Source organism: Mchenga conophoros, linkage group LG13 (genome assembly GCF_057382185.1).
Source record: "Mchenga conophoros isolate Kocher_MC1m ecotype Shallow Benthic linkage group LG13, M_conophoros_male_GT1.1, whole genome shotgun sequence".
NCBI classification, from domain to species: Eukaryota; Metazoa; Chordata; class Actinopteri; order Cichliformes; family Cichlidae; genus Mchenga; species Mchenga conophoros.
This window is the reverse complement of record NC_140538.1, coordinates 20,414,745-20,439,832: the sequence shown is the minus strand read 5'-3', so window position 1 is coordinate 20,439,832 and position 25,088 is coordinate 20,414,745. Positions and strand designations below refer to the sequence as shown.

Here is a 25,088-nt window from a genome sequence, read left to right as displayed (position 1 = left end):
TTTGAGCTTATAAGTCTGAGTTTTCCAATAAAGGCAAACTAGAAACAACAATTAGCTTAGCATGCAGGTATCTGTGGAAACCTAACCCAAACAGGCAAGGAGGAGATGATGCAGACTCCACACAGAAAGGTGCCTGAGACCTTGGATTGTCCAGTGACTACTTCCATTTTTTTTAAATTCTAGGACAAATGAATTATTTGTTAGCTTTGATTTTTTTTTTTTTTTTACTGATCTTCTGTGATAATAACGTCAGTTTGCTTGGGTTGAAGACTGGTGGTCAGACAAAAAAAAAAAAAAAAAAGGAAGATTAATCAGAAATTAGGTCAAAATGGGATGGACATTTCCATTTTTCTTACATTTTCTTGACCAAACAATCAATTCATTGCCGGATAAAATTAAAATAATAAAATAGTTGTTAACTGTGGTCTCATGTCTGACGCCACGGGTATCCTGACTAAGTAATATCATGCTCAACTCTCACTGTTATCTGGCCATAGAAAAAAGTGGCCTGCCGCTCCTCGGTCACAGCAGAAAAAGGTAGTCTGCTGCCCTCTTGTGGCCGGGAGGGGACTTGCAGGCAGTCTCCTCTCCTGTCACTTGATGCATCTTGCCACGTAGACCTCTTTTGAGGATGACACACACTGCACAGATGTTTCTCAGACTGATGTTTGAAGTCGGTGCTGACTGTGAAAATGGAGTGAGAACACAATGATCTGTTGCTCTCAGAGCTGGAGGCCAGCCCGGGATGGGTTGTGGTCAGCGTGCTGGGCTCGCTGCTCCTTCCATCGTCTCCCTCTGGTCTGAGCTCATTTCCCCTTCCCACTACGCTCCCCAGACGAATGCTTATTTTTTGCCTGAGTCCCTGAAGAGCGTTTTGGAAACGCTTGCTAAGCAGTGCGTACAGTAGAGGATTGATATCAGAGTTCAACAGCACCAGCCAGTAGGAGAAAGTAACAGCAGAGTTTGGGACTAGGGTGGACTGGCCTGAAATTGCAGTTTCTGTGGCCTGAACAAGGGCCACGCTTATGTAAGGGGTCCAGCAGAGGAAGAAGGCTGCGATGACCATGAAGAGCCGGACCACACCATGGTGGCTGTGATGCTGCTGGGAGTTCTGGAGAGGAACTTGGGAGGCACTTTGAGCCAGGAAGGAGAAAAAGCGCCTGGACGCAGACCTTCTCTGCTCTGTGGTAGCTTCAGGGAGAGCATCGTTGATATAATCTTCTTCCCCTGTACCAACTTGAGACACAAACTGTCCACTTATGTGGTAGATCAGTGTCGATGGGGTGTGGTGGCACCCGCTGTGCTGATTGGAAGAATCCCCAGGAGCATAGTCTGGGAGAGTCCTGCAGCGCTGCACGGAGTCCTCGAGAGTGTGGATCCTCCTGGCGTGGCTGCGGGCCACCTTGACAATGTTCACGTAGCAGAAGAGGATGACCACTGCAGGTAAGACGTACGAGAGGAAAGCCATGAAAGCGGTGTAACTAGGACTGCTGGCCCAGTTCACTGCACAGCTGTACATGGGGTCCACATAGCTGACTGAGCTCCAGCCCAGCAGTGGGGGGCAACTGGTGGCCAGCGCCTGCAACCAGATCCACAGGACCACAGCACAAATTCTCCACAGGGTCCAGCGGGAGCTGTAGCGCAAGCAGTCTATGATGGAGTGGTAGCGGTCGAGGGCAATGGCAGCCAGGGTGAGTACAGAAGCTGTGCAGTACACAGAGGAGGTGTAACCCACATACGAACAGAGGTCCTGTCAGACAGAGACACAACCTCATCACACGTGCACACAGTGGAGCAAAGCAAAAACGCCGTTTCCGGTGTTGTGCCAAAAACTGATTTCCAATGTTTGCGTGTGTTTTTTAATGTGTAACATCGTTACGTATGTTGCTAAACAGACTTTGGTGAACAGGTATTACAAAGGGGTTATATATAAAATTACAAAATTGCCTGTTTCTCAAGTATCTTTGTGACTGTGTTATTGCACTTACATTATAATCAATCAGCTCCCTTTTGTCCACGTAAAATATATTTACAGAACTATTTTCGCATTTGTTGCAATTCCAACTGTCCTCTTGGCCAGATTGCTCTTAAAAGAGACATTTTTCAAGTCGACAATATTTTTTTTTTACTGCATACATAAAGGATACATAAACTCACTGCCAAAAACTGATTGCGGCTTCTACCTTGTTACAGGAATGTTGTTTGTTGCTCAAGATGACGTGATATCATTCATGAGGGATACATTTGACATATGTTTCACATATGAACCGCCAACGAGTTATTTATAGCAGTTTAAATTACAAGCAATCAGTTTTTGGCAAATACCGGAAATCACTTTTTGGCAGACAATCACTTTTTGGCACAAAATTTAATCACGCTAGACTGGACACGGGTGACGTACCGTGCAATCCACCCATCCACGGTTCATGACGGACAGGGCAACAAACGGCATGACCCCGATACCCACCAGGAGGTCGCTGATGGCCAGGTTCATGATGAGCACCGACGTCACCGAGTGGAAAGTTTTGGTTGCAGCCACAATAACAATAACAAGAATGTTGCCTACACAGAAATACAACAACACAAGCACAAACACGCCGTGACACACGGGTCAGACTAGTGGGTGGATTTTTTTTTTTAAGTATTTGTTTTATTTGTGACTCAGAGAGGCAGAAATTAATTAATTCTAATTAGTGGATACTACAAGCACTATGTTAACAGAAGATCCTATAAACACCTAAAATACTGAAATGCAGGTAAATTAACCTTTAACAAATCTTTAAAGCTCTACTGTGTCAATCAATGAATTGTTCTGGTACTGAAAGTGCTTTTTTTCCACTTTATGGATATGAGAAGATCACAAAATTTTTAGTAATTAAAATACCTTAATTGGCAATTAAGTATCAGCAGATGAGTCTGTACCTGTCACGGCGCCCAAACACATCAGCACCATGAGGATCTCCAGGACCAGCTGGGTCTGCTTGGACACCCCCAGCTCCGAGCCTTCAGTCCAGTTTGCACTCACAGTAGTTGCTACCTGCAGGAACAACCTGGGCTCCAACCAGGAGCCACCCGGATCGTCCATATCCCAGTCAAATAACTACTATCCTCACATGATGAGTCGAGTACAAGCCCGTCTCCACAGGAAAATACACAACTGTTATCGCATGTAAGCTACTCCATCTGCTCCTGCTCTGCCCGGAAGGTCTGCAGGTTTTAAGGGGAGGGAGGGGGACGTATGAGCACCTGCTGTACCTTATTTAACTCTTTCAGTGCTGAATGTGTTATAGAAAATCACAAATCATTAAATACAGGTCAACATAAAAAACAAGAGTCATGTTTATTTATACATTTAGAAAAATACAAGCAGTATTTAAAGATTAAGTACATCTCATTGAATACTGTCATTATAATTCAGTCCCAAAGCTCCATAGTCAGCCTCCAAAGGGGAAAATTTCCATTGATGCTTTGGCTCTTCTAACACAGACATAGTCTTCATTAATATGACAGCAAGCAGAGTGGAACATTTAGACATAATAGCCAGGGCTGATCTTTATTCATGACTCTCATTAAGGCCTGAGAGCAGCGCCGATGGCTCCTGACCACGCTGTCTCGACAGAAAGCCCTTGAGGTCATGATGTGAAGAAGCTTTACGCCTTCATTTAAAGTCTCCCCAGGAAATACTTTTCTCAGGAGATCGGCAAGAGAGGTCAGCATCAGGTGTCTTCATCAGCTGCGTTTTGAGTCGACCTCTGCCGAGCCAGAGCTGAGATGTTGTCGCGTGTATTCCCAGATTAACAGGGCAGCGCTCACGTGCACGTTGAGTGAGCGGATGATGCCTTGTTGAGGGATCTCCACGCACACGTCCAACATTTGGAGTAAGTTGGCAGGAATACCTTCACGTTCATTGCTAAAAGGAAGAAAAATAAAGAGGGGAAAAGAGTGAAGAATGTAACAAAGCATACATAAATATCTAACACTAAAATTAATTTCATTCAGATGAATCGTCTCTAATTCAATTCACATAAAAGGAGAGCACATAAATCTTTACTCAAATCCTCTTGAGAAAGGCCACTCACTATATTTTCAGCAAGTGGAGCATTTGGGATATGCTACTATCTTATAACTAAATTACACCTCAGTTAGCGAACTTGCTGCGCATCCTTTCCACAAAAACTTCTGTGAAATCATCCTGTGCAGCATGCAACTAGTGGGTATACTATTCAGTTCAATTATATTTATATAGCGCCAAATTACAACAACAGTCACCTCAAGGTGCTTTATATTGTAAGTTAAAGACCCTAAAATAACAAGAAGAAAAACCCGACAATCAGCCGATGCCCTATGAGCTAGCACTCATAGAGAAGCGGGAAGGAAAAACTCCCTTTTTAAAGGAAGACACCTCTGGCAGAACCAGAGGTTCAGGCTACGTCCACACTAGCCCGTATAGATTTGAAAATGGCGTTTTCGTCTAAAAACGCTCCGCGTCCAGACTATTGTTTTCAGTCGTTTTCACAGAGTTGTGAAAACCATTGAAAACCAAAACGAGCCATTGAAATGGCCGAAAACGCTTACGTTCCAGTACTGCGCATGCGTGAAACGCAAGAAGATTTGGCCTGCCTCGTTTAGTCTGCCGTTTATTTACTTTCCGGCTCTTTAAAATGTCGCGGCAAAATGTTGAGGAAAAGCACCGAGTTTTTTTAAAATGGACTGACAATGAGGTGGAGTTGTTGCTGCGAGAAACACAAAAGTACAAAGTTGCAAAAGCGATTGAGAATTAAACAATTTGAAGAAAAGCTATCTGATGCATGAACAGACTGATATTAATCTTTAACAGGGCTGTCAAAATTGAGAGCAAACAAAACAACTGCTGTATAATCCCCTCCGCTATCTTAGTTTAATTGGTCACATGACTGTTTTCGAAAAGGCTCCGCTGTCCACACTGCCACATGAAAACGGCGTTTTCAAATCTATCCTCTTTGGAGAGTGTTTTCAAAACGCTGTGTTTTCCTTGACTGAAAACGCCGTCTCAGTGTGGACGGAAGGCCAAAACTAAAACGTATTAGTGTGGACATGGCCTCAGGGGGGGGACAGCTGTCTGTCATGATCATTTGGGGGTGAGGATAGAGCGACGGGACAAAGAACCAGAGATTAATAACAACAACTGATGATTAAATGTAAGGTAGTGTCTACTGCAGCTGATGCTTTTTTTTTTTAAACTTTCCTGTGGCTTTGTGACGCTACCCATATCATTTCATTTAAGAGCTCTTACCAGGATCAGCCTTCAATTTCTCAAGTCTTTGCAATTATGAGTGAAAAAGCTCTTAATACAGACAGCTAATGAGTGCAAGTCCAATTCAAACTGTAATCAAATGAGCTCCAGCAATACATGCCAAGCAAAGCAAACGCAAAGACTTAATGACTTTGACCCAGTCTCTACTGAGGGTGCTGCACAGTAAGAAAGCGTGATTTGATGAGCTACATTTATCTTCGCTGTGAAAGTGGGTGACATAATAGCAACCTGATGAGAAATTACAGCTTGGCCATGCTGCGCTGAGGAGAGCGCAGCTGTGAAAGCACTCGCATGGGTGCTTAAGCTAACAGCGCTGCTCACACCTCAGTTGCCTGAATGGTGAACAAAACCAGACACCCACACAGAAGCCAGCACTATTACTCTCTCCCTCTCTGCCAGGGCAGCTGCACAGAATGAGGCTGGCTGCTAAAAAAAATCCTGTCACGCAAGCTTCTAATGCCTCAGTTTGCTACAAACTGTAAAAACAAATACACGCACCGACTAGGAATAATTAATAGGAATAATTGGGCCAAAATTAAGACATTTCTCAATCATTGCACTGCTTGTGCTGTTCTGTATAATTCATGGCTTTTCCTCTGCTTCTCGGGGACAGCCAATTATATCTCAGCATGCCCAGACAGGTACACAATTGAGAAGAGATGTGCAAACCCCACAGGGACGCACACTAAACTGACGAGATAAAATGAAATGGCCTCGTCAGCGCTAACCGTTATCTATGTGACAGTCACAATGGCATGGGAACACTGAGGCCTGCGTATGTTTAGGCACAGCTGGTTGGGTTTAGGGGCCTGAATGATGGAAAAACACAACACGGAGCCTTTTTGGACTGTGACAAAATTAAAAGCTGCCGTACCCTAAAAGCAACAGGGTCTTTTCAGGGAACTGGTACTCCTGGAGGCTGTGACTGTTGGCTGTTTGCTCCACTCCCACAACGCAGTAACCTTCACTCTTCTTCACCTGCAAGAATTCAGTGAGCTCCATCGGCTTCACCTAAAGGACAGAAACAGTGTAAGATTTTAGAGATTGTTTACACAAATATTCTTTTAAAACAACAATTCCAACAATCAAGCTGTGATAAACTGTCCTCGTATATTTATAAGGACGGTAAATTCAGTACCCTTCTGCTACAGACTTTCATGCTGTGATATCAACAGCAGATTTTTCTGCTCCTTGCTGTGGATTAAAAGATGTTTCAGACCAATTTAATTTTTCCTGAGGAAATGCACCAGTCGCCTGGAATTAAATTGAAAGCACTTTTACATTAATACCAGAGGTTAATTGGTCTGGAGGGCAAACTTGCATACAAATCTTAAAAAGACTTGAGCTCAGTTTAGAATGTGAGATTTTATGACTTGAACATCATCCCAGCAGCAGGATCAATACTGCATCCTCTCTGAGAGGAGCTTTGTGCAATTTACACAGCTGGCCCGGAAGATCTATTAGTCACTTACATCACTTTTTTGCACGTATTCACAGGTTCTACAGTAAAGATCACAGGCAGTCGTGCTGAGAATGATCGAGCATTTTTAATTTTCAGCAAAAGTCCAAATATTGTTTCCTCCAGGGAATGATGTATCAAATTATCTGTGACAGTCTCCAGTTTTGCTGCATAATACAATCATATATTCTAATTCTAACATATATGGCAAGCACTAAAAAACCCACCAAAACCCATCACAAGGCAAAAAAAGAGCTTAATGATGACAAATGGTCTGCATGTATATGTACCTTAGAGTGTTCCCTGTGTTTTAGTCACACTTTGTGCAGGGTTGCCATCAAAAGCAACCTGGAGTTGAGTTTCTTCAGGATATTTCAAAAACATTTACCACTTTATCACCTGACTCACTGCTTCATCGCAGTCAGTCACATTTTATTACACTGAGCCCAGAAGTTACTGCTCACTATTTATTGTACTCAATATAAAAAACATTTTTACTTTTATTTAGTAGTGTTGTCAGAGTTTTGTGAGCCACTGTTTAAATTAAATACATGTATTAAAAAGGCCTCTATATTCAGAGTGTTATGTGTAACCAACTTTAAGGTATAAAGGTGAATTACAGCGCAATAATTACTTGGGCTCGTAATAAGACCCTGGCCAGAATCAGAAGACACCAAATTCGTATGGAGCCAAAGTATTGAGCAGCAATAATGACCTGGACACAATGTTAACTTTTGAGTAGCCACTCTTGTATTGTTACAAAGTATAACAGGTATTTGTCCAATTTGTACAGATAAAGTATAAAATAAAATAAATAGTGTGCACACTCAACAAAATAAAAGTACTCGTTGGGGCCCTTTAAGAATTTAGAGTTAAGCTGGCGATAGCCAACTTCAAAGGTCCTTGTGAATGTAACTGGAATGTATGACTGTGTGGTGTGTATCTTCTTTGGGGTAGATCGTCCTCAAAGTGGTTGGCTCGCCATCTATCACAACCAGAATATCGTCCTGGTCCTTGGACTTTTCCGTCCTCTCCAAAAAACCTGACCGTTGCTCTGTTTCACAAAAGCCCAACACACACTGGCGTTGGAATTGCAGCAGCTCTCCGGATGAAAGGTGAGTGGTTAGCCGACGTTGCCTCTCTCCTTCATCCAGCCACTCGACTCCGGACTTCCAGCAGGTAAGTAGGCTGGCTTTCCTTCCTCTCAATCCTGAGTTTTCCTCTCTTTTGTCCGTGGATTTCTCGGTTTGAGTAGCAGATGCCTCCACTCCTCTTGCTGAGATAAGAAAAACCCGGGACACCATGCACCTCCACCTCACTTCCTGGCTGACAGGGTCAATGCGGCCTGGGTAGGCTCTGATTGGTTGCTGAGCTAGGTGTCCTCACGTGGGGTGAACTGAGAGGTGCATTCAATGGTCATAGGAAATACGACGCTTGTTGATGTGGACAGTTAATGTAAAGAGAATAAGTATGATTTTTTTTCATCTGGGCTACACCCTCCCCTCCTAACTCATGCACGTCCCTGTGCATGGTAGACAGTTAAATGATGATTATTTGACGGGTCAAGGAAGAGGGCGAAGCAGGCTCTTCACCATCACTGATGACATCGGCCCAAGCTGAAGACAGTCCTTGCAAGAATGATTTTGCTGCAGTGATCAGAGGATTGCCTAGCTCCGTATAGTCAAGTCGTCGTGGCGGACGACGGTTTCTCTCAGATCTCCTTACAGAATCATTTGTATCCATGTTTTCCCTTGTATCCACTGGGACTATCTCCTCCACTCTCTCCTCAGAATTCGCACCTCTGGTGCCAGCCTCCTGAAATGGAAGTTGCCTTTCTTGGACGTCTGGGTCATCAACAGGTGAGTCAGTTTCAGTTAAGGTTATTTCATCCACTTGTTTGGTCGGTGTGACTCCATTGGTAGATAAGTACTCAGTATCATCTGTAGTACTGTTAGGCATATCAGGTATGTTGCCAAAATCAGATTGGCTGTCAAAAACAGGTGGGTTGTCAATATCAGGAACATTTACAGGACTCTCACTCACTGTGTGGACAGGGGAACTCAACCAAACAGGAATGAGCAAATCATCTTCTTCGTCTGAGGAGTTCTCTTCCTCTAGCGCTGGATTTGCACGGGTTCTTGGCCTGCGTGACACTGGCTTCTGTACATGCTCACTGCTTTTCTCCACAGATAGGTAGCCACATGGTAGCAACAGATCCCGGTGTAGTGTTCTTAGGGGACCATCTTTGTTTTCAGGCTTAACTGTATATACTGGGAGGTTGCCTGCCCTTCTCACCACTACATGCACAGTGTGTTCCCACTTGTCTGAAATCTTATGTTTGCCCCGGATACGGACATTCCTGACCAATACCCGATCTCCAGCTTCCAAGTCTGATGCAGTTACATGTCTGTCAAACCTCATTTTGTTCTTGTGAGCCATCTTTGCAGCCTTGTCCATAGCTAACTTGTAGCTTTCTTTGAGACGTGACTTGAGTTTTTGCACATATTCAGAGTGAGATGAGTGTTGTTCCTCTTGCACTGGCAGGTTGAATGCAAGGTCAACTGGCAACCGAGGTTGGCGTCCGAACATCAGTTCGTACGGGGTGAAACCAGTCACTTCATTCCTGGTGCAGTTATAAGCGTGGACCAGGGGTCTTACATGGTCACGCCAACAGGACTTATCTTGACCACGGAGAGTTCCCAGCATATCAAGCAAGGTACGATTAAATCGTTCCACAGGATTGCCCCTAGGATGGTATGGGGTTGTCCTCACCTTGTGGATACCAGCCACCTGACAGAGCTCCTTGATTGTGCGGGACTCGAAATCTGGACCCTGGTCACTATGCAATTTTTCTGGGATGCCATAGTGTACCATAAAGTTCTCCCACAGACACCTTGCCACTGTGCGGGCCTTCTGATTAGGTGTTGGGATAGCAACTGCAAATTTAGTGAAGTGGTCCGTGATCACCAATATATCTTTGGTTCCACTCCTGTCAGCTTCCAGGGACAAGAAGTCCATGCACAAGAGTTCAAGAGGTCGTGTCGTATTAATGTTGACCAAGGGGGCCGCTCTTTCAGGCCGTGCCTTCCTCCGCACGCACCTGCCACACGTCTTCACTTTCCTTTCCACGTCCAAAGCCATCCTTGGCCAATAAAATCTTGACCTTACAAGGTCCAGTGTACGGTCGACTCCCATGTGACCCATATGGTCATGCAGGCTGGTGAGAACTGTGTTGCGAAGCTCAGCTGGAAGTACAAGCTGGTAGGTTTTCTGGGACCCCTCTTGGCGTCGCCGGTACAAGACATTGTTGCGGAGCTCAAGACGGTTAAGCTCTCGGAGGAGCAGTGGAAGCTCAGGGAACTGTGTGCGCACGGTTGGAGGTGGTGTGTCCCCATATTCGATCTGAGAAATAACATGCTTTATACACTGATCGGCTCTTTGCTCGTCTGCCAGCTCTGCCTCAGTTAGATGGGGAATGGTTGGCAGACCTCCAAACTGTTCCTCTTGCCCATAGCTATCAGGTACAGCACTAGGAGACACAGCAAGCACCTCCACCAAGGCAACACAATCTGCATCTGCCTCTCTTTCATTGTCAGGACTGACGCTGTAGGTGAACTGCCTCTCACAGATTGCTTTCACCACAGACTGATTTACAGCATTGATGTTGTCTGGATCACAGAGGTGATCTTGAGTGAACTGTTGTATGCGTTCAATCTCTTTTTGTGATTTCAGGTCGTCCGCTAGCCCTCCGTGTGGTCTGCGTGATAATCCATCTGCATCTCCATTCTGCTTCCCTGGACGATAGAGGAGTTTGAAAGAGAATGTGGACAGTGCTGCTAGCCACCTATAGCTAGTTGCGTCAAGTTTTGCTGAAGTCAGAATGTAAGTCAGCGGATTACTATCCGTTACAACAGTGAAGTGGTTGCCGTAGAGATAGTCGCTGAACTTTTCTGTAACTGACCACTTGAGCGCCAGAAACTCCAACTTGTGCGCTGGATAGCGATTTTCGCTCCGTGACAGCCCTCTACTTGCATAGCCTATGACTCTAAGTTGTCCCTCTTGCTCCTGATACAATACAGCACCAAGCCCGGTGGTACTGGCGTCGGTGTGCAGTATATAGGGTTTCTGGGGGTCAGCGAAGGCAAGTACAGGGGCAGTGGTGAGACTTTGGATGACTGACTCGAAGGCTTCCTGGCAAGCTGGCGTCCAGCGACCTCCGAAAGGGTCTTTTGGGTCATGGTACTGATGTGCACTTTGTCTTGCGTTTACTTTTGATTTCTTGTGGCTAGATGGGTACCCTGAAGTTAAGTTGTGGAGAGGTTTCACAATGCTGGAATACCCCTTAACGAACCTTCTATAATACCCAGCAAAACCAAGGAACGACTTTAACTCTCGCAGGGTCTGTGGGACAGGCCATGTTTTAAGGGCCGAAATCTTCTCAGGGTCAGTCCGAACTCCATTTCTGGAGACCACATGTCCCAGATAACGGACTGAAGTCTGGAAGAAGACACATTTCTCTGGTGACAGCTTTAACCCAAACTCTTTTAGACGAGTGAGCACTTTCATGAGTCTTTCTTCGTGTTCCTCAAGGGTTCGGGAAAATACTATCACGTCATCAAGAAAGACCAATGCATCCTTCAAATGCATATCCCCCATGCACCGCTCCATTAACCGCTGGAACGTGCTGGGGGCGTTCGTTACACCCTGAGGCATTCTGTTGAACTCCCAGAAGCCGAGAGGGCACACAAAGGCCGTCTTCGGTTTGTCTGCTTCTTCGACCTCGATCTGGTAGTACCCTGATTTTAGATCAAGAACAGAGAACCACTGTGAACCATTGAGGGCTGAGAACGAGTCCTCTAGCTTCGGAAGGCTGTACGCATCTTTTATAGTCTGAAGGTTTAGACGCCTATAATCAATGCACAACCGGACTTGGCCGTTCTTTTTCCGGACTACCACTATGGGTGACGCAAATGGGGACTCTGACTCTCTAATAACTCCTGCATCAAGGAGTTCCTGAATGTGCTTCCGGACAGCCTCAATGTCCCGTGGGTGGATTGGCCGGGCACGTAGTTTGAAAGGCGTGCCATCCGAAAGTTTTATATGATGTCGCACCTGGTCCGTCCGGCCAAAATCCAGGTCGTGCTGTGCAAACACCTCAGGCATGCCGCTGAGCTGCTGAGTGATGCGCTGTTTCCATTCCAATGGAACTGGGGAGTCACCAAAATTGAAGGTTATGGTGGGCTCTTGGAAAGACGGAGTCTCTGGAGTTCTCTGGGATAGTTCTGACTGTTTGGTCTTGTGTTCCTTTAATAGGATGGTCTGATAAGCACTAACCTCTGCAATAGTACACTTGGCAGGGATGACAATGTCGTGGTCAGACTCGTTGCTTATAACAACTGGCAACTTGTGGGGCCGCCGCTGGGGAAAGTCCACCAGACCGGCTTTAAGTAGCAGGCCACCGGGCAAGGGGGACGATGATGGGTACTCAATTACAACTGATTTTTCATCCTGAAGGCCCTCGCCAAGGGCGACTCCCTCCACCACTACAGTTGAACCAGCTGGAATGACTTGAGGCATCTTGCCAAGTAGCTTCACTACCCCCTGATGGGTGTCACTTGTCTGCTTCCGTCTCAACTCAATGATTTTGAAGACTACTTTGTAGCCATGTGGGAGGGGTTGACGATTGGCTAAGTCAGTCTCTGAGTAGATGTCGAACAGTACATCTAGGGTGTTTGTGCCTATGAGCATGAGGGATTGTGAAGTGTCAGGGACGATTAAAGCAAGTGTGTTTACATCTACTGGAACACCTATAAAGTCCTTTGGAAAAGTTATGGTCATTTCTATATAGCCAAAGTAAGGCACTAGCTGGCCATTAGCACCTTCCACTTCTAAGAGGTCATGTAGTGGCTTGATCTTTTGCTCTGAAAGGTGCTGCTGGTAAAATGACTCAGGAACAGTGGTAACTTGGGAGCCTGAGTCAAGAAGACAGTTGACTTCTTCACCTCTCACAGTCACTTGAGCTGTACTTCTGGTACCAATCAACTGTTTAGGGAGTTGGAAAGATTGGTTCTGCTCTGAATGGTTTAAGCCAGAACATGTTTGTGCTTTGACAGTCTTTGCTGGGGTACTTACTTTGTTAACCTCAGCTGTGATTTTGTCACCATTGTTTACGTCTGAGGGACGTTGTTGACTCTCCTCAGCTCCTGTTTGTCCCACAACAGGAACTGTTAGATGTTTAAAGGTGAATCTGTACAATCTCGCGCTTCCCACTGGCGTTGTTTCTCCTCCAACTGCTTCTTTTTTTCTGCTACTAGGTTGGGGTTAGCGGGGTCAACACAGCATGGAGCGATATGTCCATCTTCACCGCAGTTGAAACAATACCAGGGCTTGGGTCTGCCCCTTTGCCTCTTTGAAGTCTGTCTTTGCATACGTCCATCTACACCATGTGGCTTTGACATCTTACTCTGCGGCTTCCCTGCAGGGTCCTTGCTGTTTGCAAACTTTGTTTTTTTCTGTGACATGAATGTAGTTAGTTGACTTTGCAGACTCGCCACCTGCTTTCGCAGATCCTCAATAGCAGCAATGCTACTCCCATGTTTCTCCTCTGGTTCACAAACATGTGCACCCTGGAACTGTAACTGAGTTCTCTGCTTTGTGGTGCCAATGTGTTTTCTCATACGGTTAGTTTTTGCTTGCTGTCGATCTTCCTCAGAGCGAATCATTAACAACAGGTCTGAGAATTGGGGTGGGCTGCTCTTCTTTTGCTCAAGTTGCAGGGCGCTGAGTAGGTCGTTGTCCCAACATCCCCTGCAGAACTGTTTAAGTAGATGTTTGTCCACTTCTTCACATGCGACTCCCCCCCTCTTCGTGGCTGTAGCCGGTGAAGGTAAGTGGATGACTTCTCACCTGGATCTTGAAGGGTGTTCAGGAATTGAGCGAAAAGTTCCTCGCCATCTTCTACAGTGCCAAAGGTTGAATCTAGAAGCTGCAAATAAGTCACAGGTGGTGACTCAGGCCGCAAACTCTTAACTATATCAGCTGCTGGTGGGAGCAGGCTCTCATGGATCTTTCTGGATATTTGCAGGGGGGACATGCTGGGATCATTTTGGAGCAGTTCAATTTGTGTGCGCCATGTGTCATAATCAGTTTCATTGTTAGGTCTGGGAACCTTACCGGAGAAGGAACGGAGTCTCACCTGGGACTGGATGTGTGGGACAACATCTTGCCTTCGTACGATATGCTCTACCACAACCTTCTGAATGTCAGGTGGGTTCAAGTCACTTACTGAGAGGGACGCTGCTCTCCTTCCATTAGTGAGGGGAACATCATCAGTGGCACCAGTATCACTTGGTGTAACATCTGAATGTGAGGTGTGACACTGTCGCTCTTTAGAAGCGGGCGGAGATACAACAGTGGTCTCGACATACGTGGGAGAAGGTTCTTCAGTGGTAGGTCACATGGCTTCAACATCCTCCCCAATCTGACACATCATCTCCTTCAGCACCTCACCGTAGTCTTTGCCACTCAGCTTGGCTAGTTCCTTGAGTTCCGCCAAGTAGGTTTTTGTAACATTACTCCCAACCGTGGTAGTGTACATGCTACTGAGTGTTTTAATTTCATAGACAACGCTGGGATCAGCTTGTGCTGTGTATGTGTATGGTAAACGAGGTTCTAAACCTTCTAAGGCTGAACTGCTAGAGTATTCTACGATCAGGTTTTGGTAGAAGTTGGACAGTGAATCATCAACAAAAAGGACTCTTGTGATTTTACCATACTGTTTCAGAAAGTCAATGACCTGTTCATCTTTCTCAGATACCTGTGTTATCCCAGCGACAACAACCGCATTAGGTATTTTGACACCAGACTTTTGTATGAAATCCATGCTGGTCATTGCCTCAATATTGATGCTCAAATCAATTGGCTCCTGGCTGGCTCGCCACTTCTGTAACCAACTTTAAGGTATAAAGGTGAATTACAGCGCAATAATTACTTGGGCTCGTAATAAGACCCTGGCCAGAATCAGAAGACACCAAATTCGTATGGAGCCAAAGTATTGAGCAGCAATAATGACCTGGACACAATGTTAACTTTTGAGTAGCCACTCTTGTATTGTTACAAAGTATAACAGGTATTTGTCCAATTTGTACAGATAAAGTATAAAATAAAATAAATAGTGTGCACACTCAACAAAATAAAAGTACTCGTTGGGGCCCTTTAAGAATTTAGAGTTAAGCTGGCGATAGCCAACTTCAAAGGTCCTTGTGAATGTAACTGGAATGTATGAGTGTGTGGTGTGTATCTTCTTTGGGGTAGATCGTCCTCAAAGTGGTTGGCTCGCCATCTATCACAACCAGAATATCGTCCTGGTCCTTGGACTTTTCCGTCCTCTCCAAAAAACCTGACCGTTGCTCTGTTTCACAAAAGCCCAACACACACTGGCGTTGGAATTGCAGCAGCTCTCCGGATGAAAGGTGAGTGGTTAGCCGACGTTGCCTCTCTCCTTCATCCAGCCACTCGACTCCGGACTTCCAGCAGGTAAGTAGGCTGGCTTTCCTTCCTCTCAATCCTGAGTTTTCCTCTCTTTTGTCCGTGGATTTCTCGGTTTGAGTAGCAGATGCCTCCACTCCTCTTGCTGAGATAAGAAAAACCCGGGACACCATGCACCTCCACCTCACTTCCTGGCTGACAGGGTCAATGCGGCCTGGGTAGGCTCTGATTGGTTGCTGAGCTAGGTGTCCTCACGTGGGGTGAACTGAGAGGTGCATTCAATGGTCATAGGAAATACGACGCTTGTTGATGTGGACAGTTAATGTAAAGAGAATAAGTATGATTTTTTTTCATCTGGGCTACATATGGTACATCCATCATTAAAATTCCCAAACAGTACAAAAAGAATGAACCTTTTAGACACGTGGGCCTTTAAATACAGAGCTACTGTAACTCTCAATAATGCACATCTACAGATTAACTGAATAAACAGCATTATTTCTACTGCTGTCTGGATATTCTGTGTGTGTGTGTGAGATCCTGACAATCTATTTTAACCTTAATCTAACCATGTGCACTTCTGATCATCAAAATAAGTTTATTTTCTGCACATCACCTCTAACAAAGGAAGCCACAGCTCAGCTGAGACGCTCAGGGACTGGAAGTTTTTGTCATTCACGTGGCGGAGGCTATCCAGAACCAGAGCGCTGGCACCGAATATTTCACAAGTCCGGCAGAGACCTGCAGCGACAAAGACAGTGTGTTTGATTTGGGTGGGGTTTTTTAAAATAAAAATGCTCCATGACATCCAAAGCACAGGAGGTTAATAAAAAGAATGTTCCAGTTTTGAGTTTCCTAGAACACCACTGTGTGTACAAAGAGATGCAAATTGAGCCTGGGATTCAAAGTAAAACATTTACAGAAGGACCAGGCTAACAGTCTTTCTTGCATTACACAGTATCAATATTGGCTTAAAAAAATCTTTTTCCTCTATAAACAAATTCTCATTGTGTTCGTGCCTTATCACCTGAGACAACAGCACTCGAGTACACTTCCAGAGAACATATATTATGTGCTTGATGAAGGCAGGTGCAAAACCGTGTAAAACCAGATAAGATGGTTCAAATGGATGTGTTTCTCTGTTCTTCTATATCATTGTTACGAAACAGAAATACACTGACATTGTGTAAGGGGTTTGTGCAGGGGGAGGGGCTTCCACACAAGGTAAAACTGAGAGCCGAGATCCAGGGAAGTGCAGAGTCATTTCAAGTCATTCTGGAAAAGCAGCTCTCATAATCTAGCTAAAAGGAGTTTTCACTTGTGGTTTCGAAACTCCTGATTGGCTGCATTTAGGACATAAGGGCAATATGAGTCAATTGTGGTCATGCTACTCGTGACCTCAAGTTCTCAATCTGTGGAAACTGCAGTAAAATTGTGGTGCTCTCAAAATAAACAATAAAAGTAATAAAAGTTGGTTAAATGATTTATTATTTAACAGCTCACTTTGTGTTTACTAGCAGCAACACGCACATGTTGTGTGTATATATCTCTACAGCTGTCTACCTACTGTCTACATGTGAGGTGTTCAGGGGCCATCTGTAAATTGCAGCTGCAGAAAACAACTCTGCTTACTCGCTCCCTAAACGTAACCCGTACTAGTAACCAAAAATGTACAATAATACATTGATGTGTGGTGCTCCTGACCTCCCAGATTGGTGGGCTTGTCGATAAGCGAGGCCACAACCAGCAAGGCACCGTGCAGTTTTCCCAGTCTAGCAGCCCTCTGTGGTGGAACCAGCTGAAGTTCAGGCTCCTGCTCCTGGATGCCCAGTCTCCAGGGCGTGATCTTCTTTTGCACCTCAGCCCAGCGTTCCTCCTTATCCTGCTCACCTGGAAGACATAAAGCCATGACGGTCAATAAGAGAAACCTTATCACTGACTGGTGCTTAAGAGTGTTACTACTACTACTACTACTGTACTTCTGTCTTGCTGGATCCAGTCTCCAGGTTGAAGCTGGTTCAGATCAAGAGCAGGATTTCTCAAAGGCAAAGATGGACCTTCTGAGAAATATGAGAGTTTCTCAAATTTCCAGGGTGGTATCCACTCATCATCAGCCAACTCAGAAAGACTGGGAAACGTACAGAATATTGTCTAGGAAAGCAAAATAAGAAAGAAAACAAGCATGTTAGACTGTGTTACTATATTTTAGCAGGATTTAATTGCAAAATAGCGTACCTCAATACTGTAATCCCTGATTGGATGAAAGGCACCAAAGAAGAAGTGCTCCTGAATCCTCGTCCAGTTTTTGTTGGCATTTCTACATGTGAGACAGCAAATATGTACTAAAGCATATTAGCCTGATGCAAAGAACAAAACCTGCCAACATTTGAACCGCTCTGCTCTCACCCAGTGCTCTGCATGGCTTCAGCCTGGTTCAGACAGGCCTTGATCACAGAGGAAAGCCCCCCTAAACCATCTGCCTCTTCCACGTGGTTTTCCGCCAGGCTCCACACCCTTTTCAGAGCCAGTAAGGCATACAGGCGCACGCTGAAGTTATGGTTAAAACACGACTGCAGGATGACGTCTAGTGCTTTTCGCAACTGCGCCGCCTTAAGATATAAAAGAAAAAACACAATGTGAATACTCAAGAGTTTATTAATAAAAACAAATACTGTCTGGGTGGGAAAAAATAATTAGCGATACTACCTTTTCTTTAAGATTAGGAAAGATGACACTGAAATGTACGAGAACAGATAAGAAAGTGCAGACGCTCGTCTTAGTCTTTTCGTGATCCTGCACAGAAACAAGCACCAGAAGTGGTTTATAATTTAATTTAGAATGAAAAACCATTCCCTCCAGTTCTACAGAGTTTGAAAGAGCTGGAGCTCACCAGGCTGAAGCAGGACCAAAAGCTGTCAGTGTGTTGTGGATATCGGACAAGGATCAGAATCATCATCCATTCGATCAGGTACTTGACAGAAGCCTGGTTACTGCAAAATCCCGCTTCAAACACACGACCCCACAAAGTGGCAACAAACTCCTGCAAATGAAAGCGCAGTCACTCACAGAGAGGATCAGTCGATCCTGGAAGATTTAAGGTGAGTGTATGACTATCTTACCTCTCGGAGTTTGGGCAGCAACAGCAGCAGTGTTTGCCATACTCGGTTTTTAACACGATGTTGCAGGGAGTTGCTATAGTAACGCACTTTTGACCTTGATATATCATTATCCTGTAGAAATGAAACAAAAATCATGGGAAAGGATGCAAAGTGGCTGTAACTGCTACTTCGCCATTTATTTAAAAGAATCAGGAGCTCATCTAGTCCACAATCCATTGCAATTCCCAGGTTATTGCCCATAAAACGACAAGTGTCACCTTGATCTTGAGCAGAATTTGGGTGAACATCTATGAGATGATCATTGTGTGACCAAATTATGACCAAAACTGTGGGTTAATAATTCTTGTGAACTGTGACAGGATGGACGGATAACAAATCCTCGCCGTGGAATAAGCTCTAAGGCTAATTCCGCATTCTGATTTTCTTTGAAAGCTGTGAAAGAGTTTAACTTCAATTGAATGCCTGTATATATTAATTTGCATATATTTGTGATCTCCAATCAGTCACAACTGATGGATAAAGAGTAAAAAAAAAAAACTATCATCATACAACGATCCACTTTGGAAGTTTGATTGCTGGCAGTCATGTAGACCTGGAGTCTCACCACACCACAAAAAACCCCAAAACACACTGCTGTGAACCTGACAAGGCCAAACGCACCTTTTTCAACAGCTCCATTGCCACTTCCTCCATTAGTCTTTGATGCTGGAGATTAGAAGAATCCAGGTGGCACAGGAAAGCCAGAACACATGTGCGAGGCAACTGATCATCTCTGTTATCACTGGAAAATAAAAACAGTTGTTCAGCTGTGGAAACATCCACACAGCAAGAGAGACCTCTAGTGGCACTATTATAAATCATATCAATAAGAAGTGAGCTTTCACTGAATTGTTTACCTCGTTACTGCGACATTAGCTGCACACTTTTCACCAAGTTGCTCCACATATATTTGGACATCCTGGACGAGTCTTGGAAAGAGCACGATTAAATAGTTAAAACAGCTCTAAGAAGCTACTAAATAAATGTGAAAAATGCGGCTAAGCCTTACCGTTGATCTCTCCTGAACACTGGACCGTAAACACAAGCTTCTGTAATTATGCTGATGTGGTTGAAAATACTAGAAAACACCGTGTCGGCCTGGTCACCGCTGCCTCCACCTGCAGGCAGCCACATCTGACAGCAGTGTTGAAGCAGTACGCCAAAAACTCCACTCTTTGACTGAGACAACTCCATCAGATCACGGGCGATCTAAAAACAAACACAGACACAACAAATATTAATATTTCATTATTGAAATTACATTTTCAAAGTCCAAATTTCTGTCTCGCTTCTTTCCTGCTGTGAGGTGAATCACCTGTTTCAAAGTGGCCGCCAGGGTAGGAGATTGAGCTTTTGTCAGCTGAAGCAGTTTATGGTGGAAAGCCGTGGAGATGAAGCCTTTAAGTGCCGGCCAGAAGTCATTGGCATTAGTGCTCAGGCCTTGTACCAGCTCCCAGCTCAGACTCACAGCCTCCACACACAGGGCCTCTTCATCACGCACTAACTGGAATCAAATGTCACCACAACAGACGCACCATGAGGAAATCGCTTCATTGGCAGTTAGTTTACAACAAATTATTCACATAAAAACTGGAAGAAAATGACTGATATGAAATTAGCCTCACTTGCGGCAGGACTGTCTCCATAAAGGTGAATACAGGGAGCACCAAGTCACTGGGCAGGAGAGCCAGGGCCTCCACACTGCAACTCAAAGCAGCCTTGAGAGTCTCAGCTGCTTCTACAGACTCAGGAATTCCAAAAGCCTTAATCAGGAAATTCAGACAAATCCACTGGTCTCGCATAAAGTTGGCAGAGAAGCGTCCCCAGTCCTGTAGCAGATCTTGAACTTCCAGATCACTACCAAAAGAAGAAACAGGCCCATCGCTCATTACGGCAGCCGAGAACTTATATTCATCTGAATTAAAGTCTTTAGTTAGTTACTTTAGTTAAAAAAAAATAAAAAAAACGGCTTCCACTAACCAGTCTATTGTCTCTGGTTTCAGTAGACGTTGATTGACATTTCCTAGAGATGTCTGACTGTGTGAGGAAGGCAGCTTTGGGCTGTAGAAGTATTCATTCAGTGATTTCAGAGCAGAAACTGTCTCTGGTTGCTTGTCAATCACTTCATGCTCCATAACACCACACACCGTGGCCAGCGACGCCATAGTAACTGCTCTAGTTACCTGGTATGCTAAAGAGGGGACCTGGCAACAACAATCAGTGAAACAATCAAAATAGTGACTGAAATCCTGCCTAATGAGAGAGACATTAAAGTTTAAGTTGGTACCTGCTGGTCTGGTTCTCGCAGGACTGTGAGCCCGTACTTAATCAGTTTAGAGAAACCACTGTGAGGAATCTTGTTGTGGTATTGTGGCATAGAGCGACACATGACAACCAGCTGCCTCAGGACATAAAGATAGAGCTCTGCTCGCTCGATATCAAACACCTGTTAAAAAAAACAGACAACATACGTGCAGACGTCAGAGTTGGCCACCAGGGGCATCTGTGTAATTGGACTGAGACTGGCCTGCTTGACTTGCTAAATACCTCCTGCAATTCCCCACACAGCCGCCTAAAGATGAACTCCTGGATGGGATCAAGAAGCCTTAAAATCGCCATCTCAGTAGATACCATCACACTGTCCCCTGTGAAACAGAGAGAGAGGTGGAATGTAATGAACATGACGGCGACGGTTCTGGACAAAATAATCAAAAAATAAAGGGATAAAATCAAACTATAAATCAATATAAATGTCCAGTGTTTCCTAATAAAGAGGTAGCAGAAGTACTGGGAAAAACAGCTTAATAATCAAAGGCAGTGATATCAAACTCATTTCCCATCGCACGCCACATACAGCCCACTTTAATCTGATATCATAAATGTCACCAATAGATGAAAGAAAAAGATAAAATATGCAGATCTCTCACCATCAAATACGGATGTAAAAGTGACATTTACAAGGACGTATGTTATACAATATAACACCAAATAATAATTTGGGAGGACAGGTTTAATGATTTGTTCAGTGAATAAAAAAAATCAGATAGAACAGCTCGGACAATAATTCAGCGCTATCCTTGCAAACCTTGCTCCGCTCCGTCCTGTTGACTCCTTGGGATTTCTCCGAGCTGGAACAGTCTGAGCACCAGCTGCAGGCTCTTGTCACTCTTACGCAGAGGCAAGTAGATATTGGTGCTGACTCTGCTCAGGGTCTCCAGCAGTGGTGATAAAAGCGACTCCAGGGTGTTGCTGATCTCTGCCCCAGATTGACCCCTCTCCATGTCCACACACAGCAGAATAGCTCTGGCCAACCTATCGGCCTCTCTGGAGTCAGGTAACCTCTCGGTCTGACCTGGGAGAAGATAAAAAGCCTTAAAATATACACACACCAAACCAGCAGATACAGCGACTGTATCACTTCAGACTCACCTGTGCTAGCTGGGACTCGAAGATAGGAGACTATTTCGCCTTGAACATAAGTTCTTACGGTTTCCTTACTCGTTAAAGCACCAGTGCAATCTTCATCTGTAATCCTGGGCTTGAAACTGCCTTCATTTTCCAACAGCCAAGCACACAGCTGCAGTGATGCCCCAACATGTAGGATAATGATTAGGTAATCACAGTTTGCAATCTGAATCATGTTCCATTGTTGATACAGCGTACCTGCTTCCAAAGCTGCGTCCCTCTACACAGCGACTCGTCTGCACGGAAATGCGTCAGGAAGCTAAAAACATCATCGAGGGTAACTTCACTCTGACAAAAAAAACAAAACACAAAAGCTCAGCTATTGGACTGAATAACTTAAGCTATAGTCTTACAGAAAATCTAGTAGAAGAGATCGATAAAACGAGTAAATTAAAGTAAACACATCCATGTGATGCTGTCATGGCAATATAGACCAAAATATCAGATTTTTTGGTCGTAGAACAACAAAAGCTTGATCAACTCAGTACTTGGAAGATGTGCTTAATAAAGAGTCCAGTATTTTGCGTCGCACTTCTGTCTTACCACAACTGTGAGAGAGAGGGCACTGTTCAGCAGGAAGCACTGGGCAGCTCCTCTTAAGAGGACTTGATGAGTGATCATGGTGCAGCGCAGGACGTCCCTGTACAGACAAAAGACACACAATGACCACTTTATTAAGTGTCACCAGCTTCGACAGAGTATGTCTAAGTGTAACCACTGTAAGTTACCTCAGAGCAGTGAGCCCGCTGGTCCCCAGTAGTGGACAAGGGGGAAGTTTGGACAGGGCCTGACAGAGGAAGAGGAGGGGAACTGCACACCAGTGTTTAGAGCCCAGCTGCTGAATCAGCTGAAGCAAGACATAACCTACAATGTGAACACAGTAGTCAGAGGTGGATTTAGCAATTTAACCATGAGCTGTGAGAGGACTTTGTTCATAAGTGTTCGCTGTGGCTTCTGTGACCCTTTACCTCTATGCTCTGTTGGCAGGCTACTGAAGAAGGTAGCCAGAAAGACTTCGAGTTTAACCCCCAGTTCGGGACAGTCTCCCACACTCTGACCAACTGACCTATATGTGGAAAGAAGCTGGGTTAATTAAGGCTAGTGCAAAGCAGTACTTAACATAATAATCCCTGCATTACTATTACTTCCAATTGTTAATGAATGTTAAATTCTCACCTGTGGAAGAGGGATGTTTCCGAGAGAACATCCATAAAGGGGCCAACGATGAACTTAAGAGCAAAGCAACAGAAGAGGAAACTTTAATGCACGCTTTTAACTTTGTACTGAATGAAAACAATCAAGAGCCAAGGAACAAATTAAGTCTACCTGAGAAAAGGCCAAAGCAAAAGTCGGCTGCTGAAGAACCCGGAGCTCGAGCAGATGACACACTCCTTCTCGCATTAAGGATTTATTCTCACTGTGGAACATGCGCTGGTACACACACAGCAGCCAGGAGGGGTGGAAGAGTCCTTGACCTGAAACATTAGAAACAAACTACCACTCTGAGATCTTTCACACTTACTTTACAGTTACTTTACTTTTCAAAGAATTTAAGTGAGAAAAAACTGACCAAGGGATTTTCTACTTGACTTATGTACTTCTGAAAGAAGATATAATCAGTTCAGCCCATTTCATTCACAGAGGCCTAATAAGCTGGAAGACTCGCTACATCGAATCTACTTTTAAAAGGCTGAAATAATGTTTTTTCCTTGCCTTGATCATCATTCGCTGTTGTTTGGATCAGTGTGTCTATCCTGTTTAAAACTGGCCGGACCACGTGAATCTGCAGAGGGAGAGGAGGAACAGTAAAACAGATGTATCGAGATCCCTCCTTGGAAAAAGCAGTCAAACACTGGTGCAGGATATCCTACTTGGTTTTCCTCTAGAGTCTCCATCACCAGTACGTAATCCTCCCAGAACTCTCTGAGCAGCTTGCTCTTGCTGAAAGCCCATTTAAACAAGTTCTCATCTGCAACAGTTTAGGAAAAAAAGTTGTCTGACAAGCCATAAAATAACAGTAAACCTAAAACTGGCCTAATGTCTGCTTTCAGTGTGTGCGTGTTTTTTTTTTTTATACCTTCCCCTGTTGCAGAAAGAGGACAGTCTAATCCATCCTCTTCAGACAGGGCTGCACACCTTTTCAGCAGGAACAGTGCTCTCTTTCTTGACACGCTGTCTCTGTGGATCAGTCCATCCTGAACCATCCTCCAGAACTGAAGGGACAGACGAGGGTCGGAGTCAGAGCAGCAGGAAGAGGGGAGGTGGTGGTGAGGTTTAAGGAGGTGGTCTGACAGGGCTGTCAAACACAGCAGAGTGCGCTCTGTAACCGCAGGAGTGCGGTCGGTGGAGTGCCAGCTGCATAGATCATCCAGGATGAGCTTGAGGATGCTTATTAACCGCTCACTGCTGAGGCAGTTCAGCAGACTTAAGATGACCCTGACTGGCTTGGAGACCAGTGCATCAGGGAGTGTCCTGATGGAAGAGAGACTAGAAGACACGGTGGTATGTGTGAGCTGTTCATCTGCTGCCAGAAACGGCAGAAGAGCAGCTACCACTTCACTCGCAACCTCCACACTGAGTCTTCCCGGAGAGGTCAGCTCTTCCTCTGACAGATGGAGTGAGGGCAGGATGGACTGACAAACTCGCCTGCACACAGCCTCGTTACAGAGAGGTACACTCACACTCAGTAGTCTGCACGCAGCTGCTGTGCTCTCCCTGCACCGCACACCTTCACCTGCTTCAGCCGAAATTCTGGAGAGGAAAGGCAGACACTTGGTCCAAAGGACCGACTCAACTTTATCTAAAACACAGCGTCTCTTTGCATCTGGAAACGAGGTCGAGTCCGGCTCGATCAAAAGCGGTCCGAGTCCCTCAATGAAAGCTGTCAGCGCCTCCACCCGCTCCGTGTCTGGCCACGACTCACTCGGCCAGGAAAGAGACTCAAAAAGAAGGTCGTAGTCAGGCGAGCTGGATAACACTGCGTTAATTAAAGCGGAATACATTGCGAGCGTCTGTTAAATTGCTAGGTATGAGCATAGCAAGCGAGCTGCTACCGGCTGCTACCCAGTAGCAGCACGTTTTGATAAAACAGAACGTAAACTTCCGTAAACGTAATTCCCAACTCTCGCGAGAAAAGAATCTAACGCTGAAAAAAAAATGCAAACTGCTCAAATTTAAATAGAAAATTAATAGTATATCGGTGACACAGTACAAAGAAGACATTTTG

At 44.9% G+C, this 25,088-nt stretch overlaps 2 protein-coding genes across 2 annotated transcripts; both read right to left on the bottom strand.

Moving 5' to 3' along the window:
- Positions 1 to 454: 454 nt before the first annotated feature.
- Positions 455 to 3,085, bottom strand: LOC146561225 (5-hydroxytryptamine receptor 1D). The gene is made up of 3 exons (XM_085243185.1): positions 2,923 to 3,085; positions 2,402 to 2,562; positions 455 to 1,750 (listed from the first exon to the last, which is right to left on the bottom strand). Exons 1-3 carry the CDS (start codon positions 3,083 to 3,085, stop codon positions 455 to 457), a joined length of 1,620 nt encoding a protein of 539 aa, XP_085099311.1.
- Positions 3,086 to 3,321: 236 nt separating this feature from the next.
- tarbp1 (TAR (HIV-1) RNA binding protein 1) lies at positions 3,322 to 25,000 on the bottom strand. The gene is made up of 29 exons (XM_085297114.1): positions 23,940 to 25,000; positions 23,734 to 23,831; positions 23,576 to 23,645; positions 23,189 to 23,337; positions 23,039 to 23,091; positions 22,831 to 22,928; positions 22,591 to 22,726; positions 22,406 to 22,502; positions 22,061 to 22,150; positions 21,827 to 21,974; positions 21,483 to 21,749; positions 20,945 to 21,042; positions 20,685 to 20,843; positions 20,378 to 20,601; positions 20,023 to 20,254; positions 19,713 to 19,901; positions 19,407 to 19,606; positions 19,255 to 19,326; positions 19,019 to 19,139; positions 18,359 to 18,469; positions 18,130 to 18,279; positions 17,946 to 18,032; positions 17,646 to 17,848; positions 17,475 to 17,556; positions 17,219 to 17,390; positions 16,944 to 17,129; positions 15,856 to 15,980; positions 6,168 to 6,304; positions 3,322 to 3,910 (listed from the first exon to the last, which is right to left on the bottom strand). Exons 1-29 carry the CDS (start codon positions 24,862 to 24,864, stop codon positions 3,730 to 3,732), a joined length of 4,860 nt encoding a protein of 1,619 aa, XP_085153240.1. The 5' UTR covers positions 24,865 to 25,000; the 3' UTR covers positions 3,322 to 3,729.
- Positions 25,001 to 25,088: the final 88 nt, after the last annotated feature.

Coding starts and splice junctions, on each gene's coding strand:
- LOC146561225 (XM_085243185.1), bottom strand. CDS start 3,085: ATGGACGATCCGGGTGGCTCCTGGTTGGAGCCCAGGTTGTTCCTGCAG. Junction 2,563..2,922: donor GTGTTTGGGCGCCGTGACAG/GTACAGACTCAT, acceptor ATTTCTGTGTAG/GCAACATTCTTGTTATTGTT. Junction 1,751..2,401: donor GTGGATGGGTGGATTGCACG/GTACGTCACCCG, acceptor TCTGTCTGACAG/GACCTCTGTTCGTATGTGGG.
- tarbp1 (XM_085297114.1), bottom strand. CDS start 24,864: ATGTATTCCGCTTTAATTAACGCAGTGTTATCCAGCTCGCCTGACTAC. Junction 21,975..22,060: donor GGACGCAGCTTTGGAAGCAG/GTACGCTGTATC, acceptor GCATCACTGCAG/CTGTGTGCTTGGCTGTTGGA. Junction 17,557..17,645: donor GAAGCCATGCAGAGCACTGG/GTGAGAGCAGAG, acceptor TCTCACATGTAG/AAATGCCAACAAAAACTGGA.